The sequence below is a fragment of the Wyeomyia smithii genome, chromosome 1 (genome assembly GCF_029784165.1).
Source record: "Wyeomyia smithii strain HCP4-BCI-WySm-NY-G18 chromosome 1, ASM2978416v1, whole genome shotgun sequence".
In the NCBI taxonomy this organism is placed as follows: Eukaryota; Metazoa; Arthropoda; class Insecta; order Diptera; family Culicidae; genus Wyeomyia; species Wyeomyia smithii.
The window spans coordinates 22004552-22020534 of record NC_073694.1 but is presented as its reverse complement, the minus strand read 5'-3'; the positions used below and the strand labels follow the sequence as shown (position 1 = coordinate 22020534).

At 37.8% G+C, this 15983-nt stretch overlaps 1 protein-coding gene across 3 annotated transcripts in view; it reads left to right on the top strand.

Moving 5' to 3' along the window:
* Positions 1-15983, top strand: part of LOC129723224 (plexin-A4) — a 150994-nt gene that overhangs the window by 113634 nt on the left and 21377 nt on the right. For all 3 annotated transcript variants that reach the window (XM_055677307.1, XM_055677299.1, XM_055677316.1), the window contains one exon: positions 5032-6706. In XM_055677307.1, coding sequence (XP_055533282.1) covers positions 5032-6706 — 1675 coding nt within the window. The remainder of the gene's footprint in view (positions 1-5031; positions 6707-15983) is intronic.

Genomic DNA, 15983 nt, shown 5'->3' with positions numbered 1-15983 from the left:
GAGATTAAACAGTCTCGAGAACACGTTTCTTTCCATAACTTTTGAACCACATGTTCAATCTTATTGAAATTCAAAAGTTAAGGGTTTTTCAGGTAGCCCGTTCATTCGAAATTAATTTTGCTTAAATCGGTTGTGTAGTTTTAGAGATATTGATGTTTCGTGATTTTTACATTTTGATACATAACCTCTAAACTAGAAATCCGATTACAATAAAATTCAATAGGGTCTTATGGGGCAAATAGACCTTTCATTTGCAATTAATTTCATGAAAATCGGTCCAGCCATCTCTGAGAAAATCGAGTGAGATTGGGAGAGCGTTACACACACACACACATACAGAAAATGCTCAGAGCGTTGAACTGAGTCGAGTGATATACGACATTCGGCCCTTTTGAGCACTTTTATACCTTTAGTTTTTTCAGTGATTGCTATACCTTTCTAGGAGAAAGGCAAAAAAGTTTTGTGTGATTTGTGAGGCCAAAGTTATTGTGTGACATTTTTTTGTCATTCTTGCGTCGTTTTAGTTCTGTGTTATTTTTTATTGATATTGTCTCTGCGAAAATTTCAATTTGTTTTAAGTCATTTTTGTGCCTTTTGCTAGTTAATCATGGGCAATTTGTGGGCTATTTTTATGTTCTTTTTTTATCATTTTAGCATTATTTTGATGTTATTTGCGTGTAATTTTGCCATCATTATGGTATGATTCTGGTTTCAATCTTAAATCAACCTTAGGCGTTCTTATATCATTTTTGTGTATTTCGTCGTATGTTTTTGTGGTTTCATTTTTGTATGATTATGGTGTCATTTTTTGCCTTTTTTATGTCATAGTGTGTCTTTTGTATTTTATTTTTCAATAATATTCGCATAATTTTTATGCCATTTCAGAACATTTTTTTCGTTATTATATTCTGTGCCAAAATTTTTGCGATTCTTAGTCATTTTTGTAACACGCTTTTTGTTGTTTTCATTTGGGTCACGACCATCACAGATTTTGCTCAAAGTTGGGAGAATTATTCATGTACTATCACTTTGGAAAAATCCCTAATTTGGTGTCGATTGGAATACTCCCCGCTCTGTGGGACCCCCCTGTTTATTGCAAAGTCACGCATTTTTTGTTCAAAATCTCTTTTTTCTTTTTCTTACAATTTATAGATGTGAGATGTCCGAAAAATGATGATAGATGATTTTTGAAAAAAATAAGCCAAGGAATCCAGAAAAAATAAAAAATTTGACCGGAAGTGTTGCCAGATAAATTATTTTTGTATTTGAAAATTAAATTTGCATTTTTTGGCAAATGCAGCCATTTTTATTTTGAATTTGATAATTTCATCGTGTTCCTTGGAAAATTTTACATAAGAAACAACTATCATCCCGATCCAATCTCAAGATATAACATTTTTACGAAAAAAGTTGTAAACTTCGTAATTAATTTTTTTTTTTAATTTATAGACGTAAGACACCCGGGAAATAGTGATAGGTGAATTTGGAAGCAAATAAACCAACGAGTCCAGAAAAAATATTATTTTTGACCGGAAGTGTTGCCAGATAGATTATTTTTGTATTTTAAAACTAAATTTGCATTTTTCGGCAAATGCAGCTAATTTTATTTGAAATTTGATGGTTTCATCTTATTTCTTGAAAAATTTTACGTAGGAAACACTTACCACTACATAACATTCATGCTCTAAGGTAGCATTCCAAACCTCTTCTTCCACCGTGGGCAATCGTCTAGCATGAGCTGTGATAATTATTCGTTTTGAGTTGAGTTTAATGGTAAAAAAGTTGTGAGATAAAAATAACTACATCGTTTGCCCCAGATGATGCTTCGCAATGCTAGAAGGATCTTTTCCGGTAGTTTCACCCAACTCTACTTTTGATTTTTGTGTCTGCTCAATTTTGTTCTTCAAATCAAAAGATACTTCACGAGCGCTTGTATGAATAAAACAATCAAATGTTATAATGAAAATATAAAAGAAAAACAGGTCTTGTAATAATTGTTTAAATAGTCCAAATCAGAGAAAATGAGCAGTAAATAATCACTGTACTGTATCACATTAGCGCTTGGAAAGCCTTAAAGATTAAGGAAGCTCAAGTTTGTCCTTTTGCATCTCATCAACTTTCAGCTGTTCTGTCATCTCTTTTCTCTGTTATATATCCTTGCATTTCGGTGGTAACTACCACTGGTGTAAGGTGAAATAGAAACTTACCTATAATGTCAAAATGTAAGAATAACGGTAACTGGACTGTATTGTGTGAACCAGAATCAGATTTGCACAGGAAAGTAGTTCGCGCACCACAGTTTTTTCATATCGGCTGAGCTAAACCTAACCTCAAATATTAGCTGGAGCACTACCACTATTACTGGAACAGGGGTACTAAAATATAGTGGAGTTTCAATTTATTCAGTATTTTGATGATTATTTGTGATTTTTTGATTGATTATGGTAAGAAAAATAGTTAAGAACAGTTCTACAAAGACTGTTGCCACAGAAATCGTATTTACATTGATATTTCAAGCTACGAAATTTCACTGTTACGTTACAAATTTCGTGAGAAACTTGCTGTTTTTTTCACTCTTGAATGAATTAATAAATACAAAGAGTTTAAATAAGATTCCAAACCAATATAGTTTACAAAATCGTAGACATATTTCCACAGAATCAATAAAAATCATCTGATAATATATAATTATCCCGGAAAATGCCTTAATATCGCTAAATGCTGGTATACCACTATTACTGGCTCATCTACCCTATTCGTAATAGCATAGCATAGCATAGCATATTTGATCGCCCGTGTGTTGCCCGCGATTGACCAGAACCAGCTGAAATTGCACAAAGAACCGTCAAAATGGTGCCTAGGAGTAGCAAGCCATTTTCAGTGTACAATTCCTGGTGATTTTTCTTTTCACTGGTCAATAACGTAGCTGGCCACGCCCAATGCAGATCAATAGAGGAAGGGATATCGGGAGTGTTAGTTTAATACTTGTTGCTACTAGAGACCGAGGAATCCTCTGCATCATCCACAAGTATCAAAGGAAGGAATTAGTGTTAGTGGGAAGGAATTGATCTGGATCCATCGAGGTTGATGGTGCGATCTTTTCTACACAAATTCGCGCCCGATGTGGATATTTCTCGGTCTCTGCGCAACCGGCCATCAGAAGACGATATAAATAGAACCGCATCACGATCGCTGTATCGGCATATAGGAGAATCGAAGTTTCTAGGTATCATCGGCAACCAATCGTTAACAGTCTGTATTACACCAAACTTCGCGTTTCATCCCGTGAACTATTAAAATTTACCTCGAAACGAATGAATTTCGTAAAACGCACCGCACGCCGAACGCAAACTACTGGTACCAGCTCAAAGAACCGTTAGAGCGAGTAAAAGAAACCCACAAGGCACACCCAAGCATTAAACGATGTAATGGTCATTGAGCTCCGAAACCGCTGTATTAAGATAGTTACACTGAGCGCTGTCAAAATAACGTGCGCGAAACTGAGCTGACCTCCCCGAAGTAAACAATAGCGTGCCCACTGCACTCCGGAAACCCCTAGATAAACAAAACTCACCCGGGCCAATGATGCGTTTCACCGGGGCATTATGGACGACCGCTCCATTTTCTCCTACCGACGCATACGCGACACGACGTTTCGCACAAAAGACACCTACTGAATATGAAAACTGACAAAGTTCCATGCATTCATAGCCCAAAAACTTAAAAAAAGGCAAATAAGCATATTAAACAAAACAGAGTTCCAAGTTTATTATTAAAATGCCAAAATAATTGCAATCAAAGTTCAGTTGTCGTGAACTATTTTCACGTCCAAAACGATTTCAACATAATTAAATAAAAGTGACTTATGTATATCAACATTTGTCCAAAAGCTAGGAAAATCATAAAACAAGAACATAGAACTGAATAAAATGTCACCGCCCTGCCAGGACTCACAACTGTAGACGATGCATCAATCGCATGCCGCATTGTCATGCTCGAATGATAAATTTTGAAACTATATTGTAAAACTGCCAATTTTGACCTGTGAGAGTGCACCGTACAATCTGGTTTGTAAATATAAAAAAAACTCCACCCGCAACCGAAAAGCTACCACACTTTGTGCACCCAACAGATAACACATTTACACTTCTGGCAAAGTCCTAAACCCGCTAAAAACCACTACACACAGAGCCTATGCATTCTTAAAATGTTTGATACAAAAACTTATACTCATCTGTTTTATTTTGGTTATGCCTATGCCAGCGAAACAAACGCCGACAAGCACAGCGCAACACTAATCTCTTCGCTCTCTCGCCAGATATTATTGTTCTCTTCGCTCACACCGCCATGCATTCCATTTTCGCATGTTAATAACGAACCGCTAGTTAGCGCGACGCACAAAGTAGGCACTCACACTCACGCAACTTAGCTGGCCTTACAATTTTCAATTGCAATTCGAGGAAAAAATACTATTTTCACGCAAAGAACACTGTGTTTTTCACAAAACCTTCACTTTTCTCACTTAGACAAAGCATCACAGATCACAACTTGACACTTTTTAACAAGTTTGGCCACTTAATTCACTTATAAATTAATAACTTAAACGGATAGCTTTCGGGGCACGTATTATTAGTTAGCCGTGATGCCAGCCTCCTATCTACTGGCTCATCTACCCTATTCGTAATAATACAAAAAAGACAAAGAAATAGTGTACAATTGACACGAACAGCATAAAAATAAACATAAGTAATTTTTAACTCGGCCTGGTTAATTATTCCTCAAGTTTCTTATAAAAAGTGGATGTCTGAAACCCTCCCCCTTAGGCACGGATATGCTACCCGCAAGCCGGAACCAAAGGAGTGTGAACATTTCTCCAAACGAAATAACTCTCGGGTGGGCGGGAAAAGGTTGAAAACGGATATTAGTGAGAACGAGAACATTTAGAATAATTTCATTCCTTATTCCTCACCCACCACCCCGCCTTTCAGTATGTGCTAATCGTTTCGTATTTCCTCTCGCTTTGATTTACAGGTCTATGTTGGCGCCGTCAATAAACTGTATCAGATTTCGCCCGACCTGAACATCGTCGAAGCGGTAACGACCGGGCCCCAAAATGATTCGAACGAGTGTTCCATCCAGGATTGCCCGGCGCACATCCGGCGGGTACTGACGGACAACTGGAACAAGGTGCTCCTGATCGATCACTCGGCGAACAATCTGATCGAGTGTGGGTCCCTGTTTCAGGGCATCTGTCACATTCGATCGCTGCAGAACATCAGCAACATCGTGTTCCGGGGGGTGGATGCGGTGGTCGCCAACGTCGCGAATGCCAGTACGGTGGCATTCATTGCCCCCGGTCCACCCGTGCCATCGGAGAACAACGTTCTGTACGTGGGGGTAACCTTCACCGGGAACTCACCCTATCGGAGCGAAATACCCGCCGTTGCGTCGAGAAGCTTGGCGCGGGATAAGTTCTTCCAGATCGCGTCGTCCGCCGTGACGACCGGTACACGTATCTTTGTCAATTCGTTCGCTCGCGAATCATTCCTCATCAACTACGTGTACGGTTTTAGCTCCGAGCGATTCTCGTACTTCCTCACGACGCAGTACAAGAGCAGTGCCCATAATACCCCAAAAGAACTGGTCACCAAGCTAGTGCGCATCTGTCAGGATGACTCCAATTACTACTCGTACACGGAAATCCCGGTGGATTGCATCAGCGAAAGCACCAAATTCAACATCGTCAATGCGGCACACGTGGGGAAACCGGGTCCCGATTTGGCAGAAAATCTTGGCATCACCACCGAAGATGATGTCCTCTTCGCAGTCTTCTCGGAAAGCAACGACTCGAAAAATGTCAACAAATCCGCCCTGTGCGTTTACTCGTTGAAAGCAATCCGCCGAAAGTTCATGCAGAACATCAAGTCCTGCTTCAACGGACAGGGTCAGCGCGGGCTGGACTACATTTCCGTCAACATGAACTGCGTACCAACGAAGCTGCAAACCATTAGCGAAGATTTCTGCGGTCTTGATGTGAACTCCCCGCTCGGGGGTGAACAATCGATCGCCTCCATTCCCGTCCTGCTGTCGGAGCTGAAAATGACCTCGATCGCAGTGACAACCACCTCCAACTTTACCGTCGTCTTCATTGGCACCCTAACGGGGCAGCTGAAAAAGGTCGTCATCGAATCGTCCAGTTCGGCCCAGCAGTACGCCCTGATGAACGTCGACGTCGGCACCCAAATCCTCCCCGACATGTCGCTGGACAGTGTAAAATATGATCTGTACTTGATGTCAAAGTATAAACTATTTAAGATTAAGGTCTATGATTGTTCGGTGTATACCACGTGTGTTGCATGTCTATCCGCGAAGGACCCCTTCTGCGGATGGTGTTCCCTAGAGAATAAGTGTAGTCCGAAGAGCGAGTGTCAAGAAAACTTTAAGGATCCCCTGTCCTGGCTGAGCTACAAGTCTGGCAAGTGTACGACGATCACCAGCGTTAGTCCCAGTCAGCTGCAGCGGACGACGGCCCGCACCCTCGAGCTGATGATCGAGAATCTGCCGAATCTCAAGGAAGCCCTCGTGTGTGCGTTCACCTTTGCCAACATGGAGAAACCCATCATCACCAACGCGACGAAGAAACGGAACGGCGTTAATTGCACCACGCCCCGGACTGACCTACTGCCTCAAATCGGATACGGAAAGAGTGAGTAGTTTATTCTTTGTTTTGGGTTGATAGACATCAGTTAATAGTTTAGCAGGTTCGTATGGAAAGTGCGACACGGTATCGCTTGTGTTGGCTGTTATCTTCGTCAATTCTTTTTTTTTTTTCGTTTTTGCCTTACTCGGCCATTAAAAAGGGCGGGGGACAATAGGGCGGAGGAAAGTGAACCGCACGCGACGAGAGGAGGTGGTGAAAATCAATGTCCATTAGTGTTGATTTGCTTTTGGGTCGTTGTGTGGAAAAAAGGGTTCGATTAGATTAGTGTGGCGAAGAGGGGTGGCAATTATTGGAGATGGCGAGTTAATGTTTTTTCAAGCATAAACATTTCCCGGGGCGTCGATTCCAATCAGCAGACTGGGCTCTGTATGTGGGTGTGTTGGTGTGTGGTAACGAAATGTTGCTGATTCGAAAATGCTTCTAGCGAGCCGAACGACGGTTTAAAACAATTTGCGACAACAGAGGGGTTTTTTTTGCTTCAATGTTTGTCCTGTAGATAGTGGACAAATTGATTGACTGCTAATTGAAGGGGGTACGGTTTAATCTCCTGTTTGACTTACGAGTAAAATGCTATGATAAATAGTACTTCCGTGGAATATTTCCTCAACAAAGTCTTACAGCAAATCGGTGCATAATATGTATGGGGCACGTGATTGCATCAGGCGCCGCTTGTAATCAGATTTGGCCGGTTTATTTTTCACACCTCCATCCACGATTGTCTGTTTTTCTTTTACGGTTGCTTGGCAGTGAACTTTTGACACTCTTATTTATTTTGTGCATTCCATTCCGACTCGACCCTTCAATGTAGTTACTACGAGTCGGGTTGGCACTGCCGCTGTGTACTTCTGTAGTTGAGTTGCTCGAATAAATGCATGCTGCATTGGATTGAATTTTTCAAGAACAAATATTTTTCCTTCGTTTCGCCTGCGTATCGCGCTGTTCGCAAAGTGGTTGTCTGGGACAATTTTTTGTCTCAAGCATTGTTGTTTTTCCGTGTGGTGTGATGTAAACCCTCTTTTTCTTTTTATTTTACCACATTTTATTACAAGAAAAAACAAATCAGAATCATTAAAATGATCAAAAGTGTCAGAAAAATACTACAATAATGTCTGCGAAATATTCCACGAGGACTTCACAAAAGTGATGCAAAAACGTTATACAAATAAATACAAGTTTATATATGATGCAATGACACAAACAATATCCATAAAAAAACCTAAAAAGTGATACCTACTTGAAAATGACACAAGAAAGATCATTGTTAAAGGTACATAGAATGAAACAAAAACTATGAAAAAATATTACAAAATTTACCACAAATGTCTCTAAAGTTTTTCTAAAATGACAAAAACAAAAAAAGCATGATTCGGCTTGAAAATAACTCAAAGGTTTCACCACAAAAGTTACCCAAAAAAGTATAAACGAAACACAATAAATATCAAGAATTGTTCAAAACTCCAACAAGGGAGAAACACACACATACACAAGTGCCAGAAAATGTCCCAGACTGGCGAAGAAATGACACACACACAAAAGCGAATAACAGTCAGTGAAAATTTTCGCAAAGGTGGTCTTCTCTGATGATCTCTATTTAATGAGGGGTTTTTTCCTTGTACAATAACTTGATAACCAGGCCCGGATTTGAGGGGGGGGGGGCAAAAGGGCAAATGCTCCGGGCCTACCGACTCGAGATCCCCCCCCCCCTAGCCCTAAGCCACAAACACTTAAAAGCATATCAGACGGGAGGACGAAGTGAAGACCTTTTTTTTGCTCATCATCTTCCAGCGAAATGTGAAGGCATAGCACAATTTGCGAAAATTTTTCGTCGAAATTTTGTGAACAAAAAGGGCCCCACGAAAAAATCTGCCCCGGGCCACCCAACACCCAAATCCGGCCCTGTTGATAACTGTTGTTGGCTTTTTGTCTTGATTTCTATGCTTCTCAGTTGAGTTTGTATTAGAAATAAACAATTCAAAACAATATTAACCCTCTAGTGCTCAAATTAGTTTTTAGACGGACTTCGAAAAAATCACTATGAAGCTTTATAAACATTTTTTAAGTTCTTATTGAAGCTTTTTAGAGGTTTAACTGAAGACTGATTCAAAAAACTTTCCAAAAATGACACACGAAAATACTAGAAGGGTACAAAAAACATAATTATAAGCCAAGACACATAGTTAGTACAGAATTATCAAAAGTGACTTGTGAATAAAATTGTTAACTTCATTGTGAAGGTGTCGTACACAAATTACGTAACACTAAATACAGTAAGGTCGTTTTTTACGCGGGTTGCTTTCCTCCATTGCTCAAAAACGGTACAAGATATCGACCTCATTTCAATCACGTTTTCCGTTTTAAGCCACGAGTGATCATATATCAGTTTTCAAAAAAATTCACAATTTTTGGTGTAAATACTCAAAATTTAAAATATTGCATTTTGGTCTCTAGATTGGTCACTATCATATTCAAGCGAGGTTTTAACGTTTTAGGACGGTTTCCTTTGTTATATTTGCAATTCAAAAAAGTCGTTTTTTACGCGGGTCCATACATATTTGGAAGGCATCCCCTGCGTAAAAAACGACCTTAGTGTATGTAGATTTCAGACCGCCACCGCCCTTTTGTAACAATAAGTAACGATTAAAGTGTAAAAGTGTTAAGCCACAAATGGCCAACTTCGAGCCGATATTTCGAATTTTCAATAGCACAAGACTCGGAAAGAGTTATAGCATTCCATGTAATATCACTATTTTATGTTTGCTTCACAACAGCGAACTTAAAATAGCATTTTCGCAGGTTGCACCCTAACTATCATCGAGCTTTGTACCTTTGAAAGTTCGAAGTGGTGGCTCGAAGTCGGCCATTTGTGGCATCAACATCGTTTCATCTTAATAAGACTTCCCCCGCTCCCCTAAGATTACGTAACACTAATCAACATGTTTCCCAAATTTCAAATTGACAGAAAATATTCTAAATGAGACAAAAAATACCTTAAGAGGCACAAATAACACAAAAAAACCAAGCTGATAGAAAATGACACAAACGAGGCACAAAGATAACACCAAAATATAAACTTAAAAAGACATTAATGTGAGATGACACACAATCAATACAAAATGATGTTCAAATAAGACAAACAAATATAAAAAAAATAAAAAAATGACTAAGAAGATAAAGAAGAATAAATACATAATAAAATTGAAGCAAAATGACTCAAATACGACGCAAAAATAACACTAAAAAAAAAATACAAGTACTATACGAAATGGAGTAGCCAGACTGACACCATGTTCCATGTACCTTAAGAAAGAACAAAAATGACATAAGGATGCCAGTAGAAAATAGAAAATGATAGTAAAGAGACACGAAAGTTATAAAAAATGAATCCATGAAACGTAAAAAACAAAACTAATTAACAAATGACTCAAAAGTGGCACAAAATCGCTGAGAAATGATGTTAATAAAAAGGCACAAAAAGTGACTCAAAAATATTAAAGTTCTCAATAAACTTAAACTTTATTGGCGATAAAATAAGTAAACAAAACATTAGCCAATTAACACAAAAAAATACAAAAATGATGAAGAACTTAAAAAAATATGACGTAAAAATAACATAATACAAAATTATTCAAACGTGACACGAAAATTGCACGAAGATAACACAGAATAACCTCAACTGTTAAAATAATAAAATATCAAAATGTAAATGAACATAAAGTTGAAAAATGTCTAAAGAATATAAAAAAATCACAAAAGTGCAAAAATCAGACTAGAATAATACAAAGAAGTCATAAAAATATAAGGAAAAAATTACTGAAAAATGATGCAAAGGTGACATCAAACAGGAAAGAAAAAAAACAAAATTGATTCGAAAGGAGAATGAAGCTACAAAACACTTTCAAAATAATACAAAATAATATTAGAATAATGCAAAAAGTTACATCGAAATTACACAACAATTACATGAAAATATCATGAATATAAACAAAAAGATTCATAAAACATAAAAATGTCTCGAAAGAGATGCAAGAAGCATCCGAAGTGGATAAATCATAAAAATGTCTCAAAAGTTCCATAAAATGGCACAAAAAGATCACAAAAAATCTCTAAAAAACACGTAAATTTAAAATATTTGAAAAACGAGAACAGAACTGATACAAAAACATGAAAATAATAATGAAAAAAACTAATATTTAATGAGACACAAAAATGATTTTCCACTATACAAAAAGTAAACAACAAAAAGAACGAAATATGGTAAAATTGTAACACAAAAATAGTGGTACAAAAACAGCACGAAATTTATATTAAAAAAAAAACTAATAGAAAATGACTCAAAAAACGTACAATGTTAGAAGACACCTTAATGTTATAAACATAATGTGAAACAAGTTGCTTGAAAACTATTGACACTAAAAGTACTCAAAGTAGTATCAATTTAGTGTGAAGTCATACAAGAATGCAAAAAAAGCAACAAAACAATATTAAAATGACAAACATAATAAATAAAATAATATATAATCATATAAAAACAACCCGAAAATAATGCAAAAACAACACAGAACTTATATAAAAATGATATGAAAATTTAAACAAATAAATTCAACAACTTACGACTGATAATTGCTTTAGTAAAATTGAGTATATCGGCTTTCCAGTCATCTGCTTATCAAAACGAAAATTTATTTTCTATTTCCGACGTTTCGATTTAATATAAAATCTTTTTCAAGGATTCTACAAATATACAAGTTGTTACAAAAATTCAATAATCAGAAAACAGTCACTTACAGAAAGGATATCGTTTTTTGTCTAATAGCTTTATGTTTTTAACATCAACGGTCAAAGATTTAATTGTGGCTAGCATTCGTTTACTGTAACCGGGTTGTGAGGACAAAAAATTATAATTATAGGGCAATTTTTTTTTAAAAAAAGTATTACCGTTTTTGCATTTGAAATAAAATAAACTTGAACTGAAAAAATATATCACTCTAAGCTGAATTCGTAGTAGCACTTCTCACAGCGTATAACTGTATATTCAAATTGTTAAATTCTAGTTCGGTGAGCTGGTTTGGTGAGATGAACTGTGTGAAAACCACAGTATACTGATGTGGATTAAAATTCTGATCTATTGCCTATTTTGGTCTTTGGTGTGTGTAATATCCCTGCGTAAGTCGAACTAAGACAATCGACATCAGTGCGTTTGTTTACGGTATGCTCGGTGTTCATGATGTGACAAACTTCGAGAATAGGAAGTGCAGACGGTCGGCGATGATGGTCCAGAATTATTGTTTTTTCCAGGTTAAAACGGTGATTGCTGTCTATGCTGTGTTGAAGAAGTGCTGTTTTCTCCTACAAGTGTGTGCTATTACGTGAGTGTTGGTGTCTCTAGTGTGTTCCTGGTTTAGGAGTTGTTCCAGTTTGTTAATGTTCGAACGGTGGTTGCTAAGCCTTTTCTTGAGCTGTGTTGTCGTTAGCCCTACATAAGAGGCCTCACAATTGCCACACGGAATACGATTAATCACGTTGTGTTGGTTTTCAGCTGCTAATTTGTCTTTCATATTTGTGAACATAGCTCCTACCGTGCGTTCGTTCCGTGTTGCTAAACTGGTGTTTGGCAAATCTGTTCGAAAATTGACAATGAATTTGGTAACCGAACAAAAAGTCATTTTAAACACTACGCAAGCAACACAAGAAAGCTTGCCAATATGATAAGTCGTAAAAATTTCCTATTGAGATGTCGACGACAAGGAATTTTTCCGTATCATATAATCAACAGTTTCAAATGCGTGTACCCTCTTCTCGAAGAAAACAGTCCCTACTTAAAGGACCTACAGAAGAGCATCAACAAATTTAAAAAAGCGCTATTGAACATCGAAATCAAACAGACTTTCTACAAAATTAAACGTCTGGAACATGAACTGTCTGAGCTGCAGGAATCGATCACCGAATCAGTGTCAAGTGGCACGTCTAGAAATTTCTTTTATACTCAAGAGAAGTTTTCCAAGAGTTACTTGAGCATCATGTCTACTAAGACCAAGAAAAAATTTCAGCAGCTCCTTCGTGTATCTGCGGCCCACACCAACCCACTAACACCTACCTGCAATGCCAAAGCTATACATAATGCTACCACAGTTACCATACCACCGGAAACCGAAATTCTGCTTAGTCTCGGTCCACAGTTTGCTCTACCGTACACATCGCTACATGACATTCCTTTCTATCATATCATCGCTGACATAGAAAATATTCTTACGAGCATCCCTGAGAAAAACATTAGAGAATACAAGCGATGCGACGCAGTAAATATCATACAAAATTTTATTCATAGTTTTGATGATAATCCAAGAGACTCGCTATCATGCTTTCTACAACATGCATGCAAAACTACTAAACGTTTTATCAAAAGTCATCCCGATATAATCATTGTCAACTCAGATAAAGGTAAACAGACAGTCGTAATGTATGAAAAGGAGTACGACAGTAAGATGTGCGAAATGCTATCAGACCAAAATACATATAAACCTATCAAACAGAATCCCACATCGGGTTACCAACAGCAGAACAACTGCCTTGTAAAAAGGCTGCACAACCTCGGACTAATAGACAAGAAAACAGCAAACCAACTTTCAACCCAGACAGCCCAAAGCCCACGAATTTACGGACTCCCCAAATCACACAAACCGAATCTCCCACTTCGACCAGTTGTGCCCAACATAAACGCGCCGTCATATATGCTATCCAAATTCATTGGCCGCATACTACAGTCATCGATCAACAGCCGCTATAACGTATCAGACTCTTACTCCTTTTGCCATTTCATCAACTCCGTTCAACTACCTGAAGATCATATCTTGGTTTCATTCGATGTTGTATCACTATTTACATGCATTCCCCGAGAACTAGTCACACACACAATCATTGAACGCTGGACAGATATTAAGCTGAATACAAACATTAATCTGGATCTATTTCTGGAAGTAACCACATTTTGTTTGGAATGTAGTTATTTTTCATACCGTGGAAAACACTTCCGGCAAGTCTTCGGAACAGCAATGGGCAACCCTTTGTCCCCCACTGTTGCCGGTTTAGTCATGGAAGCGCTTTTAGTCTCCGTTATTGCTAAACTGGATTTTCCGATTCCTGTCTTGAGGAAATACGTTGACGACTTATGCCTGGCCCTTCCGAAGGACAAAGTGAACGACGTTCTTTCCACATTCAACGAGTACAACAGCAACATTCAATTCACCTGCGAAATCGAGAACAAAAAGAGACTCCCGTTTCTGGATATGGTTTTAATTCGACAGCCTGATCAGACCGTTAAAACCGAATGGTATGCCAAACCGATGGCATCAGGACGGTTTTTAGATTATTTCTCTTTTACCCACTATTTCTCTTTACCCACCCATTGCACATGAAAAATAATGTTGTCACTAACTTTATGCGACGTGTGAAAGATTTTAGCACTAATTTATCACCAAAGGAAGTTAAAACAATCATCGATAGACATCTGAAAATTAACCACTATCCCACCCATCTGAGAAACCGATATATCAACAGAATCAACGAACGATCATTACCAATCAACCAACCACACTCGCAAGATTCGCCCAAAACATATAAGCCACTGATTTATGTTCAGAATCTTTGCAGTAGACTAACAAAACTGTTTCGAACAGATTTGCCAAACACCAGTTTAGCAACACGGAACGAACGCACGGTAGGAGCTATGTTCACAAATATGAAAGACAAATTAGCAGCTGAAAACCAACACAACGTGATTAATCGTATTCCGTGTGGCAATTGTGAGGCCTCTTATGTAGGGCTAACGACAACACAGCTCAAGAAAAGGCTTAGCAACCACCGTTCGAACATTAACAAACTGGAACAACTCCTAAACCAGGAACACACTAGAGACACCAACACTCACGAAATAGCACACACTTGTAGGAGAAAACAGCACTTCTTCAACACAGCATAGACAGCAATCACCGTTTTAACCTGGAAAAAACAATAATTCTGGACCATCATCGCCGACCGTCTGCACTTCCTATTCTCGAAGTTTGTCACATCATGAACACCGAGCATACCGTAAACAAACGCACTGATGTCGATTGTCTTAGTTCGACTTACGCAGGGATATTACACACACCAAAGACCAAAATAGGCAATAGATCAGAATTTTAATCCACATCAGTATACTGTGGTTTTCACACAGTTCATCTCACCAAACCAGCTCACCGAACTAGAATTTAGCAATTTGAATATACAGTTATACGCAGTGAGAAGTGCTACTACGAATTCAGCTTAGAGTGATATATTTTTTCAGTTCAAGTTTATTTTATTTCAAATGCAAAAACGGTAATACTTTTTTTAAAAAAAAATTGCCCTATAATTATAATTTTTTGTCCTCACAACCCGGTTACAGTAAACGAATGCTAGCCACAATTAAATCTTTGACCGTTGATGTTAAAAACATAAAGCTATTAGACAAAAAACGATATCCTTTCTGTAAGTGACTGTTTTCTGATTATTGAATTTTTGTAACAACTTGTATATTTGTAGAATCCTTGAAAAAGATTTTATATTAAATCGAAACGTCGGAAATAGAAAATAAATTTTCGTTTTGATAAGCAGATGACTGGAAAGCCGATATACTCAATTTTACTAAACAAATAAACTCAACATCACAAACATTTCTCTAAGGTGACAGCATCTGAAGTGGAATATAAATAACACAGATATCATAAATCTAGATAAACTTTTCAAAAGGTCCTATCTGCTTCCGTCGTTTTTCCGGGGCGTGATGGTTCAGCTTTAGTTACTCTTCCGCGCATGGTTTTCGTTCAGAAGGCTAGAGTGATCCCTACGCTATCAACTTGTGCAAATAGCGTGTCATGAAAGGTGTTCAATAAGCTGTGTTGATTAAATGAAAGTGGCCGATCAAAAAGTCGATCAAAGCAGATAGGACCTTTCGAAATGTTTCTCTAGAAATATCATAATATCATATCATATGGCTCAGAAGTTTCACAAAATGATACAAAAAAGTTTAAGAAAAAATTCTGTAAAAAAGTTACAAGCACAGACAAACAGACGTGCCACTCGATGATGATTTCATCGACCAGAAAAATAACGATTATTTTAAAATTTTGCTTAGTGGGCAATAATGCCGCTAGTGTCGCTATAACAAGCGTGTACATTCATTATCAAAGACAAAAACCGTCAGTGATGCCGCTGGCGTTAATTTAAGCAAGCGCGAACACCCATT